Source organism: Megalobrama amblycephala, linkage group LG9 (assembly GCF_018812025.1).
Source record: "Megalobrama amblycephala isolate DHTTF-2021 linkage group LG9, ASM1881202v1, whole genome shotgun sequence".
NCBI lineage: Eukaryota > Metazoa > Chordata > Actinopteri > Cypriniformes > Xenocyprididae > Megalobrama > Megalobrama amblycephala.
In genome coordinates this window covers 792,569-805,534 of record NC_063052.1, presented here as the reverse complement: position 1 = coordinate 805,534, position 12,966 = coordinate 792,569, and the positions used below count along the sequence as shown (strand labels likewise).

At 34.9% G+C, this 12,966-nt stretch overlaps 2 protein-coding genes across 3 annotated transcripts in view; both read right to left on the bottom strand.

Moving 5' to 3' along the window:
• Positions 1-2,225: 2,225 nt before the first annotated feature.
• LOC125274675 lies at positions 2,226-8,104 on the bottom strand. 2 transcript variants are annotated; one of them, XM_048201069.1, is made up of 12 exons: positions 8,067-8,104; positions 7,840-7,894; positions 6,441-6,502; positions 5,650-5,929; positions 5,352-5,488; positions 5,228-5,266; positions 4,175-4,454; positions 3,877-4,013; positions 3,753-3,791; positions 2,700-2,979; positions 2,384-2,520; positions 2,226-2,274 (listed from the first exon to the last, which is right to left on the bottom strand). In XM_048201069.1, the coding sequence occupies exons 2-12, from the start codon at positions 7,848-7,850 to the stop codon at positions 2,270-2,272; spliced, it is 1,407 nt and encodes a 468-aa protein (XP_048057026.1). In that variant the 5' UTR covers positions 7,851-7,894; positions 8,067-8,104; the 3' UTR covers positions 2,226-2,269. The 2 variants fall into 2 exon arrangements, with proteins under 2 accessions (XP_048057026.1, XP_048057027.1); XM_048201070.1 differs by having other exon boundaries at positions 7,840-7,891; positions 8,067-8,085.
• Positions 8,105-11,873: 3,769 nt separating this feature from the next.
• The window catches only part of LOC125274679 (fucolectin-5-like), an 82,681-nt gene continuing 81,588 nt past the window's right edge, over positions 11,874-12,966 (bottom strand). Inside the window, exons 7-9 of the mRNA XM_048201081.1 lie at positions 12,556-12,838; positions 12,240-12,376; positions 11,874-12,130 (exon numbers count right to left, since the gene is read on the bottom strand). Of these exons, the coding sequence (XP_048057038.1) occupies positions 12,126-12,130; positions 12,240-12,376; positions 12,556-12,838 (425 nt within the window). The 3' untranslated portion in view covers positions 11,874-12,125. The remainder of the gene's footprint in view (positions 12,131-12,239; positions 12,377-12,555; positions 12,839-12,966) is intronic.

Here is a 12,966-nt window from a genome sequence, read left to right as displayed (position 1 = left end):
TTGCATTGGTTGTGCGTGTCGAATTTCAGTTTAGCGCTGGTGCAGTTCGTTGGCTTCTTCCGTTCCGCGGGAAGGTTTGAACTGAGGACTTGAGAGTGAGTTTCGCTGGAAGATGGCGGTCCCGAAGCTGAGCGCGATGGCAGCGCGTGGTCACCGGAGATGTCCGGGAAAGACGTGCACGAGGTGCTCGTGAGACAATCGGGAGAACAAAAGAGAGAAAAGCACGGAGAAGGTGTGTGTCATTGTTTTTATGGAAACCCAAGCTAACACACCTCCTGAATTGTAGCGACCAATAGATGCGCAGCACTATTTGGCGGGCAAAGTTCCTTTGTTTGGTCTCCTAGCTGAATTTGCATACTTAATGACTATCAGATCGGATTTCGAGATGGAGTGCTTTCTTCACAGTATCATTAAACACATAGAAAAATGCATTTGTCAGCTATGTGACATACCTCAGTGAATAGCTCGTGTCCAGAGCTTTACGCAGAGATCAAACTCGATACATCAGAAATGCATATAAAAGAAGTTATGGTGTACAGACAAGATTCCACAATTAAAATGCACACTAGCACAAATACACTCATTTAAACACTAGGAAACATGCATGGGCCCTAAAATACATGATGGATATATTTCAGCATAGTTGTATTTTATATATACAGTCAAAAATGTATGATTGTGTGTTTCTGTATGTGTCTGTGTGTGTGTTTTTGTGTGTGCCTGTGTGTGTGGGTGTTGGAATGTGGATCTGGTCAGTCTCTGGAGGGGGTGCTCCTTTTGAAGTCACCAAAGTGAGGAAGTTGGAGTTTTCTGTTTACCCTCACAGGTCCACAAACCTGCCGAAAGTCACAGTCGTCCGGAGCCGAGTTAGTGATTAACAAACAAAGTTCATCAGGTTAAAAGCGTTCTGAAAACTCCAAAGTTTATTGACTCTGAACGGATCCATCCAGATGTTACATCAACCTCTGTAGAAATGCTGGCAGCACTCATACGTCTATTTTCCAAACACAACCTCTGAATATGACGCTGAGCACATGCACTCAACTTCTTTGGTCAACCATGGCGAGGCCTGTTCTGAGTGGAACCTGTCCTGTTAAACCGCTGTATGGTCTTGGCCACCGTGCTGCAGCTCAATTTCAGGATCTTGGCAATCTTCTTATAGTCTACGCCATCGTTATGTAGACCAACAATTCTATTTTTCAGATCCTCAGAGGGTTCTTTGCCATGAGGTGCCATGTTGAACTTCCAGTGACCAGTATGAGAGATTGAGAGTGATAACACCAAATTTAACACACCTGCTCCCCATTCACACCTGAGACCTTGTAACATTAACGAGTCACATGAAAAATAATGGTGGCCACGCAAAATATTGACACTTTGGGCCCAATTTTGACATTTTTACAAAAAATGTGAGGGGTGTACTCACTTCTGTGAGATACTGTATATTGAGTTGTTTCTTTTGTATCTTTCTTCCTTTCCTTCTTTCTTGTTTTGGGGAATGTAAGTGGAGGGTGCAATTTTTGTTTGTAATCCTGCTTTTCTCCTATTTATGGTTAAAGAGGGAGATATGTAAATTATTTTTCCGGATTATCCATCTTCCTCCAGGTAATTTAGAGAGATCTTTTGTTTTGTTTGTTTGTTATTTTGGCCTGGATCACTTCTGAAGCTACTGAAGCACCCCTATTTTCATTACTATTCTTTTTGATATTTCTGTTATGGTTATTGTTTATTTTGTGATTTCTTTTTCTTTTTTTTTCTTTTTTTTACTCTTTATAACAGAAAATTAAAAGTTAATATTGGTTGAATTGGTGGTTGTGTTGTTAATCCTGGGACAGAAGGTTTGACATCCTTGTTCTATCCATGTTTCTTTTTTTCTTTCTCTTTTATGAAAAATTTAATTTTTCTTTACTTTGTTACCAGCTCCTCAACTCTAGATGGGTAGCTATGTAACACTACACCTCCTCCTCATTGTGAATATCTAAATGAGCCTTTTTGATCCAGAAACATGAAATACATCATGCAATGCTGAAGTAATTTATTCATGTAGAAAGCAAAGATAAACAAAGATGAATAAAAAATGCATTTTAAGATCTATTTCATTCCTTTACTGAATGTGCACTGAAACTTATCTTTTATCTTAAGAATAAAAGGTGCACAGGTAAAATGAAAACAATGAATAAAGTGCAATATTAGTATTGCTCAGAAAACAGTAGTTTGGTATTTTGCTTATAGGATCAGTGGACTGTGGTGTAACATCATCTCATTCCACTTAATCTGGCAATGAAAACAGAACAAAACATCATTAAAGGAACGTACACATGGTATAAATTGTACATATAGTACAAATGTCTACACACCATGTCTCTCTTCTTTTAGCACTCACCTGCAAACACCTCAACCTCACACAGTGTGAGATATTCATTGCGCCCAGGAATAAAAATGTTGACAAATCGCCCATTAATAGGCTTAAACTCAAATGTTTGTGTCTCTCCAAGTGGGATGGACACAACAGTTGCAGCCCTGTGAAGAAACACAGTAACAGAGAAATAGAGAGGGGCGTATCAAAACGACATGAAGCATATTAAATATACTTCTGTCAAAGGCAAGTTTGTATTAAAAGGATTTATTCAAAGTAATTTTACCTTATTTACTCATTTTCTAACCATTTGTGTAAGTATTAAGAGAGAGACAAAACTTACAGCTGATTATTGTTGCCATTATTTTCCAGGCTGTTGCCGATACGGATCTGAGCACCATTTATTCTCTCTGCACAACAATCTCCACGATTAGTGATGCTAACCCTGGTTATCCTGTAGACATCCAACAAGTCAACTCTCCACCAGGGGTCCTTGTCCACATTAGTATGACTGCATGACCCAGCACTGGCAAGTGGATTCCTGTTCCCATCGACAGCATGTTGAGCAACTTCTTGAGCAGCTGTGGAAGACTGGACAGCTGTGGCTCCAATAGCAAGATTCCCTGTTTAACATAAAATAATAAACAATAACTTTTTGTATTTTAATGTGCAACGGTATAATTCCAAGGAGCAAAATAATACTAAGCTATGTAATCCAAATGATTATATGACTTTCTGGAATACTTGATTCTGATTGGTCAGTCGTGACATTCTGAGGTCTGATATTTCCAGATAATGACCGTCATCAATAGTAACGCTGTATAACAGACAGTTCATCCGGGTTTCTGAAGCCGGACTTTCTCTGATGTTTCTTGTATCACACCACAGACTCACTCTCTCATTTCATACAAACACAACTGGTGCGTCTCTGTTATAGTTATTGATTGTATTGAAGTATTTTTAGTATTAAGAGTACTGTAGAGTTTGTCTTGTTGCCCAAATGATTGTTTTTGTACACAGTAATGGATTCTCAGATAATAAAGAGGTAAGAATTTCAAACAGTTTAATCTCAAATCAATATGTCCATGTAATTATGTATTTGGTGTACATGACTGTACATTATTCCTTATATATTTGTCTTGCTAGGAATATTTTTTCTTCACGGAAGCTTTGCTTTTATTACAAGTGAGCGAATAAAATATTTTAACTCAAATCAATATTTTGTGTCCAAAACTACTTATTTGTGACTAGTAGCCATATAATAATCACCCTTTCTGAGTTTATTTTGCAATAATAACAGTCTTGATGTACATTATCCCTTATTGGTTACCAAATGTTCAGTAAGAATATTATATATGTGTTACTGACAACATTCAAAGTAATGAAAAACACTCACTTTGGATTAGAACACAAGTGTATGATGGTGTGTAGTTTTCTGTTAATAAAATAATAACAGTTATAAACACATTAATAAGTACATAAATTCTATCACAGAGTTTTCTTCTCTCTCTGTCCCTTACCTGCAAACACCTCGACTTCACACAGTGTGAGATATTCATTGCGCCCAGGTATAATAATGTTGACATATCGCCCTGTAATAGGGTTAAACTCAAATGTTTTTGTGTCTCCAAGTGGGATGGACTCAACAGTCGCAGCCCTGTGAAGAAACACAGTAACAGAGAAATAGAGAGGGGCGTATCAAAACATCATGAAGCAAATTAAATATACTTCTGTCAAAGTATTTATTCAAAGTAATTTTATTTCATTTACTAATTTTCTAACCATTTGTGTAAGTATTAAGAGAGAGACAATACTTACAGCTCATTATTGTTGCCATTATTTTCCAGGCTGTTGCCGATACGGATCTGAGCACCATTTATTCTCTCTGCACAACAATCTCCACGATTAGTGATGCTAACCCTGGTTATCCTGTAGACATCCAGCAAGTCAACTCTCCACCAGGGGTCCTTGTCCACATTAGTATGACTGCATGACCCAGCACTGGCAAGTGGATTCCTGTTCCCATCGACAGCATGTTGAGCAACTTCTTGAGCAGCTGTGGAAGACTGGACAGCTGTGGCTCCAATAGCAAGATTCCCTGTTTAACATAAAATAATAAACAATAACTTTTTGTATTTTAATGTGCAACGGTATAATTCCAAGGAGCAAAATAATACTAAGCTATGTAATCCAAATGATTATATGACTTTCTGGAATACTTGATTCTGATTGGTCAGTCGTGACATTCTGAGGTCTGATATTTCCAGATAATGACCGTCATCAATAGTAACGCTGTATAACAGACAGTTCATCCGGGTTTCTGAAGCCGGACTTTCTCTGATGTTTCTTGTATCACACCACAGACTCACTCTCTCATTTCATACAAACACAACTGGTGCGTCTCTGTTATAGTTATTGATTGTATTGAAGTATTTTTAGTATTAAGAGTACTGTAGAGTTTGTCTTGTTGCCCAAATGATTGTTTTTGTACACAGTAATGGATTCTCAGATAATAAAGAGGTAAGAATTTCAAACAGTTTAATCTCAAATCAATATGTCCATGTAATTATGTATTTGGTGTACATGACTGTACATTATTCCTTATATATTTGTCTTGCTAGGAATATTTTTTCTTCACGGAAGCTTTGCTTTTATTACAAGTGAGCGAATAAAATATTTTAACTCAAATCAATATTTTGTGTCCAAAACTACTTATTTGTGACTAGTAGCCATATAATAATCACCCTTTCTGAGTTTATTTTGCAATAATAACAGTCTTGATGTACATTATCCCTTATTGGTTACCAAATGTTCAGTAAGAATATTATATATGTGTTACTGACAACATTCAAAGTAATGAAAAACACTCACTTTGGATTAGAACACAAGTGTATGATGGTGTGTAGTTTTCTGTTAATAAAATAATAACAGTTATAAACACATTAATAAGTACATAAATTCTATCACAGAGTTTTCTTCTCTCTCTGTCCCTTACCTGCAAACACCTCGACTTCACACAGTGTGAGATATTCATTGCGCCCAGGTATAATAATGTTGACATATCGCCCTGTAATAGGGTTAAACTCAAATGTTTTTGTGTCTCCAAGTGGGATGGACTCAACAGTCGCAGCCCTGTGAAGAAACACAGTAACAGAGAAATAGAGAGGGGCGTATCAAAACATCATGAAGCAAATTAAATATACTTCTGTCAAAGTATTTATTCAAAGTAATTTTATTTCATTTACTAATTTTCTAACCATTTGTGTAAGTATTAAGAGAGAGACAATACTTACAGCTCATTATTGTTGCCATTATTTTCCAGGCTGTTGCCGATACGGATCTGAGCACCATTTATTCTCTCTGCACAACAATCTCCACGATTAGTGATGCTAACCCTGGTTATCTTGTAGACATCCAACAAGTCAACTCTCCACCAGGGGTCCTTGTCCGCATTAGTATGACTGCATGACCCAGCACTGGCAAGTGGATTCCTGTTCCCATCGACAGCATGTTGAGCAACTTCTTGAGCAGCTGTGGAAGACTGGACAGCTGTGGCTCCAAGAGCAAGATTCCCTGTTTACCATAAAATAATCAACAATAACTTTTTTTTTTTCTTTTTACTTTAATGTGCATAAACATATTCTATCACAGAGTCTTCATAAATAAATAAATCACAAGCTTTCAATTACCATATTTCAGCCTATAATTTTAATAAATTAATCTGATTGATATGTAATGATACTGTCACAGATCCCTTGTTCCCCAGACTCCATTTCCCACAATCCTCCTGTTCTCCACACCTGCACTCACTTCCCTCGTCATCTCCCCATCATCACCGATCATCATCACCTGGACTTCCTCGTTAGCACTCCCTTTATATTGGACTCACTCCCTTCACTCCTTGTCTGTTCTGAATGTTAGTTTATGTGTGTTATGGTTGTTACTCTCTTTCATTTTATTAAATACTCTATTTGTGGATATCGGTGTACGGCTCATCTCTCCAGCACCATACACTGGTAACAGATACACAATGGTTACAGATTTTTAAATCCAGGTATTTTTACTTGTATTATTCTAAACGTACCTTTGGAATCAGCGACGCACAGTCCAGTAAGTGTTAGAAACACAATCACACGGATGGTCATCCTGATATAAGACACAACAACACATCACCTCATCTCAGCATATGAAGGAATAATTTTCAATTTATCATCCTCATAAAAACTAAGAAAGACATCTATTGCTATTTTAATGATAAAATAATATAGATAAGCCCCATGACAGTAAAGTCAGTGAAACTAACCTGCCTCCTTTCTTTGGATTTTAAATGCCTTTGTGTCAGGGGTGGCTGTGTTTACACAACATCATTTTCAGCTACAAACAGAAAACCTTTTATGTATTTTGGTGGCCTAAAAATGCAAACTTTTGAAAACAGGTTTCAAAGTGCAAGTTTCTGAAAACGGTACCATTGTCATCTCTGTGTAAGCTGTGAAAACGGTGACGTCATGCGCATGTGTATTACGTGCTTAGTCTATACCCCTTATTTGTCGATGCAGATTTATCAAAATGTGCAAGACTTCCGATTTATTAGCTGCTCTAAGAAAATAATGAGAAGAATATCAAAGTGAAAACTATAAAAATAAGGTGAATAGGAATGCACATTTGGCGTGAATACTCTGTATAAGAACACGTATGCGAAGGCATGTAATCTTTCTTTACAAAGTGACATCGCCAACTACTTGTCTTGTCAACTTGATTCTTGTTGAATGTTCTTTTGTTATTATTGCATTGAAATGAGGGCAACAAGACACTTCTAGACTCCTATATACTATATCTTTACACCCTAATTTATCCAACTAAAATGTAATTTTATTAGTAAAACCTCCATTGCATATCATGCTCTCAAAGAAACACCACTAACAGATTCTTCACTAACAAGGCCTTCTTTATGTCAGAACAGTTGTTATTAATCAAAAGTGATTGGTATAGTGGTTTGTTCAATTAATAGTACATGTTGTATTAAATTAAAAATTTATTCAATAGCCAATTTAGTGATATAGTATAACTGAGAGCTTCAGTACATTCCATAAGACTGAAAGATTGCCACCTAATGAAACTCATTGTGCAATAAGTAACTGTGATGTTTTAATGTAATTTAATCTAGCTGCTCTTAATTATCAACAAACTCACTTGGTTTATTATTTTGTGTTTTTGTGAAGTACGAATGTGACATTTACTATAATGGTTTTGTGAAAGGAAACATAAGCAGCACAGCTACTTTAGTTTTTTTTTTTTTTTTTTTTTTTTCCAACAAAAAGATGTTACAAGTGTGAGTTTTGTGCCAATAGTTTTGAAAATGTATCACTAGTGAAAGTGATACCAAATTGATTTAAAAACTGTAGTCAACAAATTCCTTTTTTTTTTTTTAACATTCTAATTATAACATTACCCTGGTGTAGAGAGAGCATAAACATTCAACTCACCTGGAATTCATCAATGTATCAACCTCACAGAAGACCTTCACAATTCAGTTATCTGCTTTTAAACAAAATAATAAATTTGTATATAATAAATGGAATTAATATTTTTATAAACAATTGCTAGATTTGTTATTTATCCAATATATTATTAATATGAGGAATATTATGCATTCAAAACATTTCAAACCAAAAATGTGCTATTAAACATAGATATGAATATTAATACATACCAGCAGTCTGTGAAGAGGGTCTAGTTGAATAATATTGTGCTCAGAAATGATGCTCCATTTATTGTTGAATTAAGACCCTCCCCATCAAAACTATGAGACCATTACTCTCCTTGATACGGGGCTTGGATATTGTGATGCAGCACAATATGAGTTAAACACTCAGAAAATGTTTGTACTTGCCTGTGCATATCCTGTAAAAACCCACATTCCAAAGATCTCAAACCAGGGCTTGTATTGACAGAGCTGATCAATAAAGGAGACCTTCCTTTGCTCCACAAACTTTAAGACCTAATGGCTAAATAACACCTTTGTGTCCTTAATGTGTAAATCCACAACCTCCGGAAACAGAGATGACCACAGGCCTAAACAGTGACATCCTCCAGGACACCGGCTCTGCCCAGCTATGCATTCCAAAGAGCGTTTCTCTTAAACCAGAAGAAACTTCAATGAATTCACTCTCTTTGACAGAAACAGACTCAAAATTGCTGCAGATGATATTAATTAAACACCAGTAGGTGCCTTATATACATTTGCAAGAAAAAGTAAGTGAACCACTTGCAGAATCTGTGAAAATGTCAATAATTTTAATAAAATAAGAGAGATCATACAAAATGCATATTATTTTTTTATTTAGTACTGTCCTGAGTAAGATGTTTTACATAAAAGATGTTTACATTTAGTTCACTATACAAAAAAAAAAAAGCTGAATTTATTAAAATAACCCCATTCATAAGTATAAGTACATTGTATAGTATAAGTGTAATGTACATAAGTACATTTGGTAACACTTTACAATAACAGTACATGAATAACCATGAATTAATACCTAAATTAATAGTTACTTCAACATGAACTCATGATTAGTTAAGATATGAACTAATCATGAACTAATGAAGAGTGATCCTTAACTACGACAGGAGTCATAAGGATTCATGCATGAAAACAGCAGCCTTAACTACGCATTAATACATGTTTGATAATTAATGCATTAATTAACATTTAGGGGTAAACTAAATAAATCAGCCTCCATAAGAGTAAACAAGAAGTACTCTGAATTTGAATTAAACGTGATTTAATACTGTCATAATTTACACTGTAATATCATAATCTGCCATCTGCAGCTTTGTGACAAATAATTGCAATGGCACATGATTATTTAGCCATTAATTACATAGATGTGTCTAATCAAATGTGGAAAATAGACTAACTACCACTAATAAATTTAATTTGATCTAAACTGTTTTCTGATTTTTACAGTTCATTTATATTTAGTCATAGCTAAATAGTCATAGTTTATTCCCGGAACTAAAGTATGTAGGGTTTGTTTCTGGTGGGACACTCATTAGTGGCGCACGCTAGGTGTTCTCTTGGCGCGTTTGTTGTGTTGCTGGCATTTTAAACTAATAAATGTTGACTGCTTTGGTAAGCCGAATTAATAATTAAAGACATATTTACATGTATGTTTTATTGGGATTTTCAGGAGGTTATGTGCAGTTATTAACTGTATTTGTATTTTTGTCGTTTAAATGTATATGCTTTGATTAGCATTAGCTTGCGGACGCGCGCTATTTTACATGTAAATGTGCCTTATGTGTGTCTTTACAGGTATGTTTATGGCTTGCTTTCAAGTCCATATATGTTTAATTATATAAATAAAAATAAAATACAAATACTTTTTTATTTTAGTTTTTTGTACCGGGGTGTAAAGGAATAAGAATGGCACTCTATAGTGTTTATTCATATATTAGTTAATGATGTGTGATATGTGCATCATGTCATGACTTTACTTGAGGGGGCACATCATAATTAACTCATTATTAACTAACACCCAGGTCTTTAACTGTCGAGGATGGAGTAACAGTACATCCTTCTAAATGCAGATTGTAGTCTGAGAGATTCTGTGTACAGGTTTTTGGTCCAATAAGTAATATATCAGTCTTATCTGAATTTAATAGAAGAAAATTACTAGTCATCCAATGTTTTACTTCTTTAACACACTCTGTCAGTTTGGATAATTTAGAGATTTCATCTGGTCGTGATGAGATATATAACTGAGTATCATCGGCATAGCAGTGAAAACTAATTCCATGTTTTACTTGAGGGGGCACAATCATAATTAATTCTGAACTGAATAATGCATTATTAACAATCTAGTAACTACTATTAACTAACAAGTAACTCTGATGAATGAATTAGTAAGTAATAGAGCTCAGTTAAAGGTGGTAGTTCACTATTAACTAATCAGTAACTACTGTGTTTTTTTTTTCATTCCTCCCAGAGAACTACTAAGAACTACTATATAGATGTTTGTAATTAATGTGAATAATGAATAATGTATAATTAATTCTAAAGTAAAGGTCATGGTAACCCACTAGTAATGACTGAAGTATTACCAAATACTTAAGAAGGAATTACTAATTATTTGGATCAGTATTCTAAAGTGAAAAACATGATAACTCTCTAGTAACTACTGGAGTCACTGTAAACTTTTGAGGTTTTTGTAAAGTATTGGATAGTAATAACTCAAGAGTTACTATATAACTCTAAAGTAAGTACTTCTTATTTGTATCAGTATTCTAAAGTGAAGATCATAGTAACCCACTAGTAATTACTTAAGTGTTACTACATCCTTATAAAGGAACTACTATTTATTTGGATCAGTATTCTAAAGTGAAGATCATTTTAACCCACTAGTAATTACTTAAGTGTTACCAAATATATCATAAGGAATTACTGTACAAAACATGCAAAAACATCAAAAGTTTACAGTGACTCCAGTGGTTACTAGAGAGTTATCATGTTTTTCACTTTAGAATACTGATCCAAATAATTAGTAATTCCTTCTTAAGTATTTGGTAATACTTCAGTCATTACTAGTGGGTTACCAAGGACTTTACTTTAGAATTAATTATACTTTATGCAACATTCATGTTAATTATGAACCTGTATATAGTAGTTCTTAGTAGTTCTCTGGGAGGAATGAAAAAAAACAGTAGTTACTGATTAGTTAATAGTGAACTACCACCTTCAACTGAGCTCTATTACTTACTAATTCATTAATCGGAGTTTATTGTTAGTTAATAGTAGTTACTAGAGTGTTAATACTGCATTACTCGTTTGTTCCTGTGTAGTTATTCATTAATGAAGGATCAGTATTCTAAAGTGTTACCGTTTATTCTAGCATTTTGTTATATATTTACTTCTGTATATTTTGTGTTGTATTCAGATGTATTTTTTGTTCTCTGCTCTCTTTTTCTTCCTCCATCATAACAGGTGCTCTGACTGACCAGCTGTATTCAGTTCATCGTTCTTTCTTGTTTTGGGGAATGAAAGTGGAGGGAGCCATTTTCTCCTGTTTATGGTTACAGGGAGAGAGGGAAGATTTATGTCATTTATTTATTTTTGGATTATTTTTCTCCAGGTAATTTAGAGAGATTTTTGGGTTAGTTAGTTTTTTTTGCTTTGTTTGTTATTTTGGCCAAGCTCTTCCCTGAAGCTATTGCCTGTATTTTCATTATTATTCTTTTTGATATTAATATTTGTGATATGGTTTTTGTCAATTTTTTACTCTTTATAACAGAAAATTTAAAGTTAACATTGGTCGAATTGGTGGTTGTGTTCTTGATTCTGGAACAGAAGGTTCAATATCCTTGTTCTGTGTTTTCCTTTTCTTTCTCTTTTTTGAAAAATGTAGTTTATGTATTTAAAATGTATTTAGTTACCAGCTCCTCAACCCTAGATGGGTAGTAAGACTACACCTCCTCATTATTGTGCATTTTTGATCCAGAAACATGAAATACAACATGCAATGCTAAAGTAATTTATTCATGTAGAAAGCAAAGATAAACAAAGATGGGTAAAAGATAGGTGCATTTTAAGAACCATTTCATTCCTTTACTGAATGTGCACTGAAACTTATCTTTTATCTTAAGAATAAAAGGTGCACAGGTAAAATGAAAACAATGAAAAAAGTGCAACATCAGTATTGCTCAGAAAACATTAGTTTATTATTTTGCTTATAGGATCAGTGGACTGTGGTGTAACATCATCTCATTCCACTTAATCTGCCAATGAAAACAGAACAAACAATCATTAAGGGAACGTACACATAGTATAAATAGTACATATAGTACAAATGTCTACACACCATGTCTCTCTTCTTTTATCACTCACCTGCAAACACCTCAACCTCACACAGTGTGAGATATTCATTGCGTTCAGGGATAAAAATGTTGACATATTGTCCCTTAATAGGCTTAAACTCAAATGTTTTTGTGTCTCCAGGTGGGATGGACTCAACAGTCGCAGCCCTGTGAAGAAACACAGTAACAGAGAAATAGAGAGGGGCGAATCAAAACGGCATGAATCATATGAAATATACTTCTGTCAAAGGCAAGTTTGTATTAAAAGGATTTATTCAAAGTAATTTTACCTTATTTACTCATTTTCTAACCATTTGTGTAAGTATCAAGAGAGAGACAAAACTTACAGCTCATTATTGTTGCCATTATTTTCCAGGCTGTTGCCGATACGGATCTGAGCACCATTTATTCTCTGTGCATAACCATCTCCACGATTAGTGATGCTAACTCTGGTTACCTCGTAGACTTCCAACAAGTCAACTCTCCACCAGGGGTCTTTTTCATCTTTAGTATGACTGCATGATCCCTGTTTGCGAATTGAATTCCTGTTGCCATCGATAGCTTTTTGAGCAGCTGCTAATTGATCGTATGTGGAAGACTGGACAGCTGTGGCTCCAAGAGCAAGATTCCCTGTTTAACATAAAATAATAAAAAATAACATATCCCTTTCGAAAGGGAACGAGACTCTGCGCTTGAAACTGCGCTATGGGGAACGTCACTCATGACTCGTGTTCGAAATGCCAAAAATCACAACACTC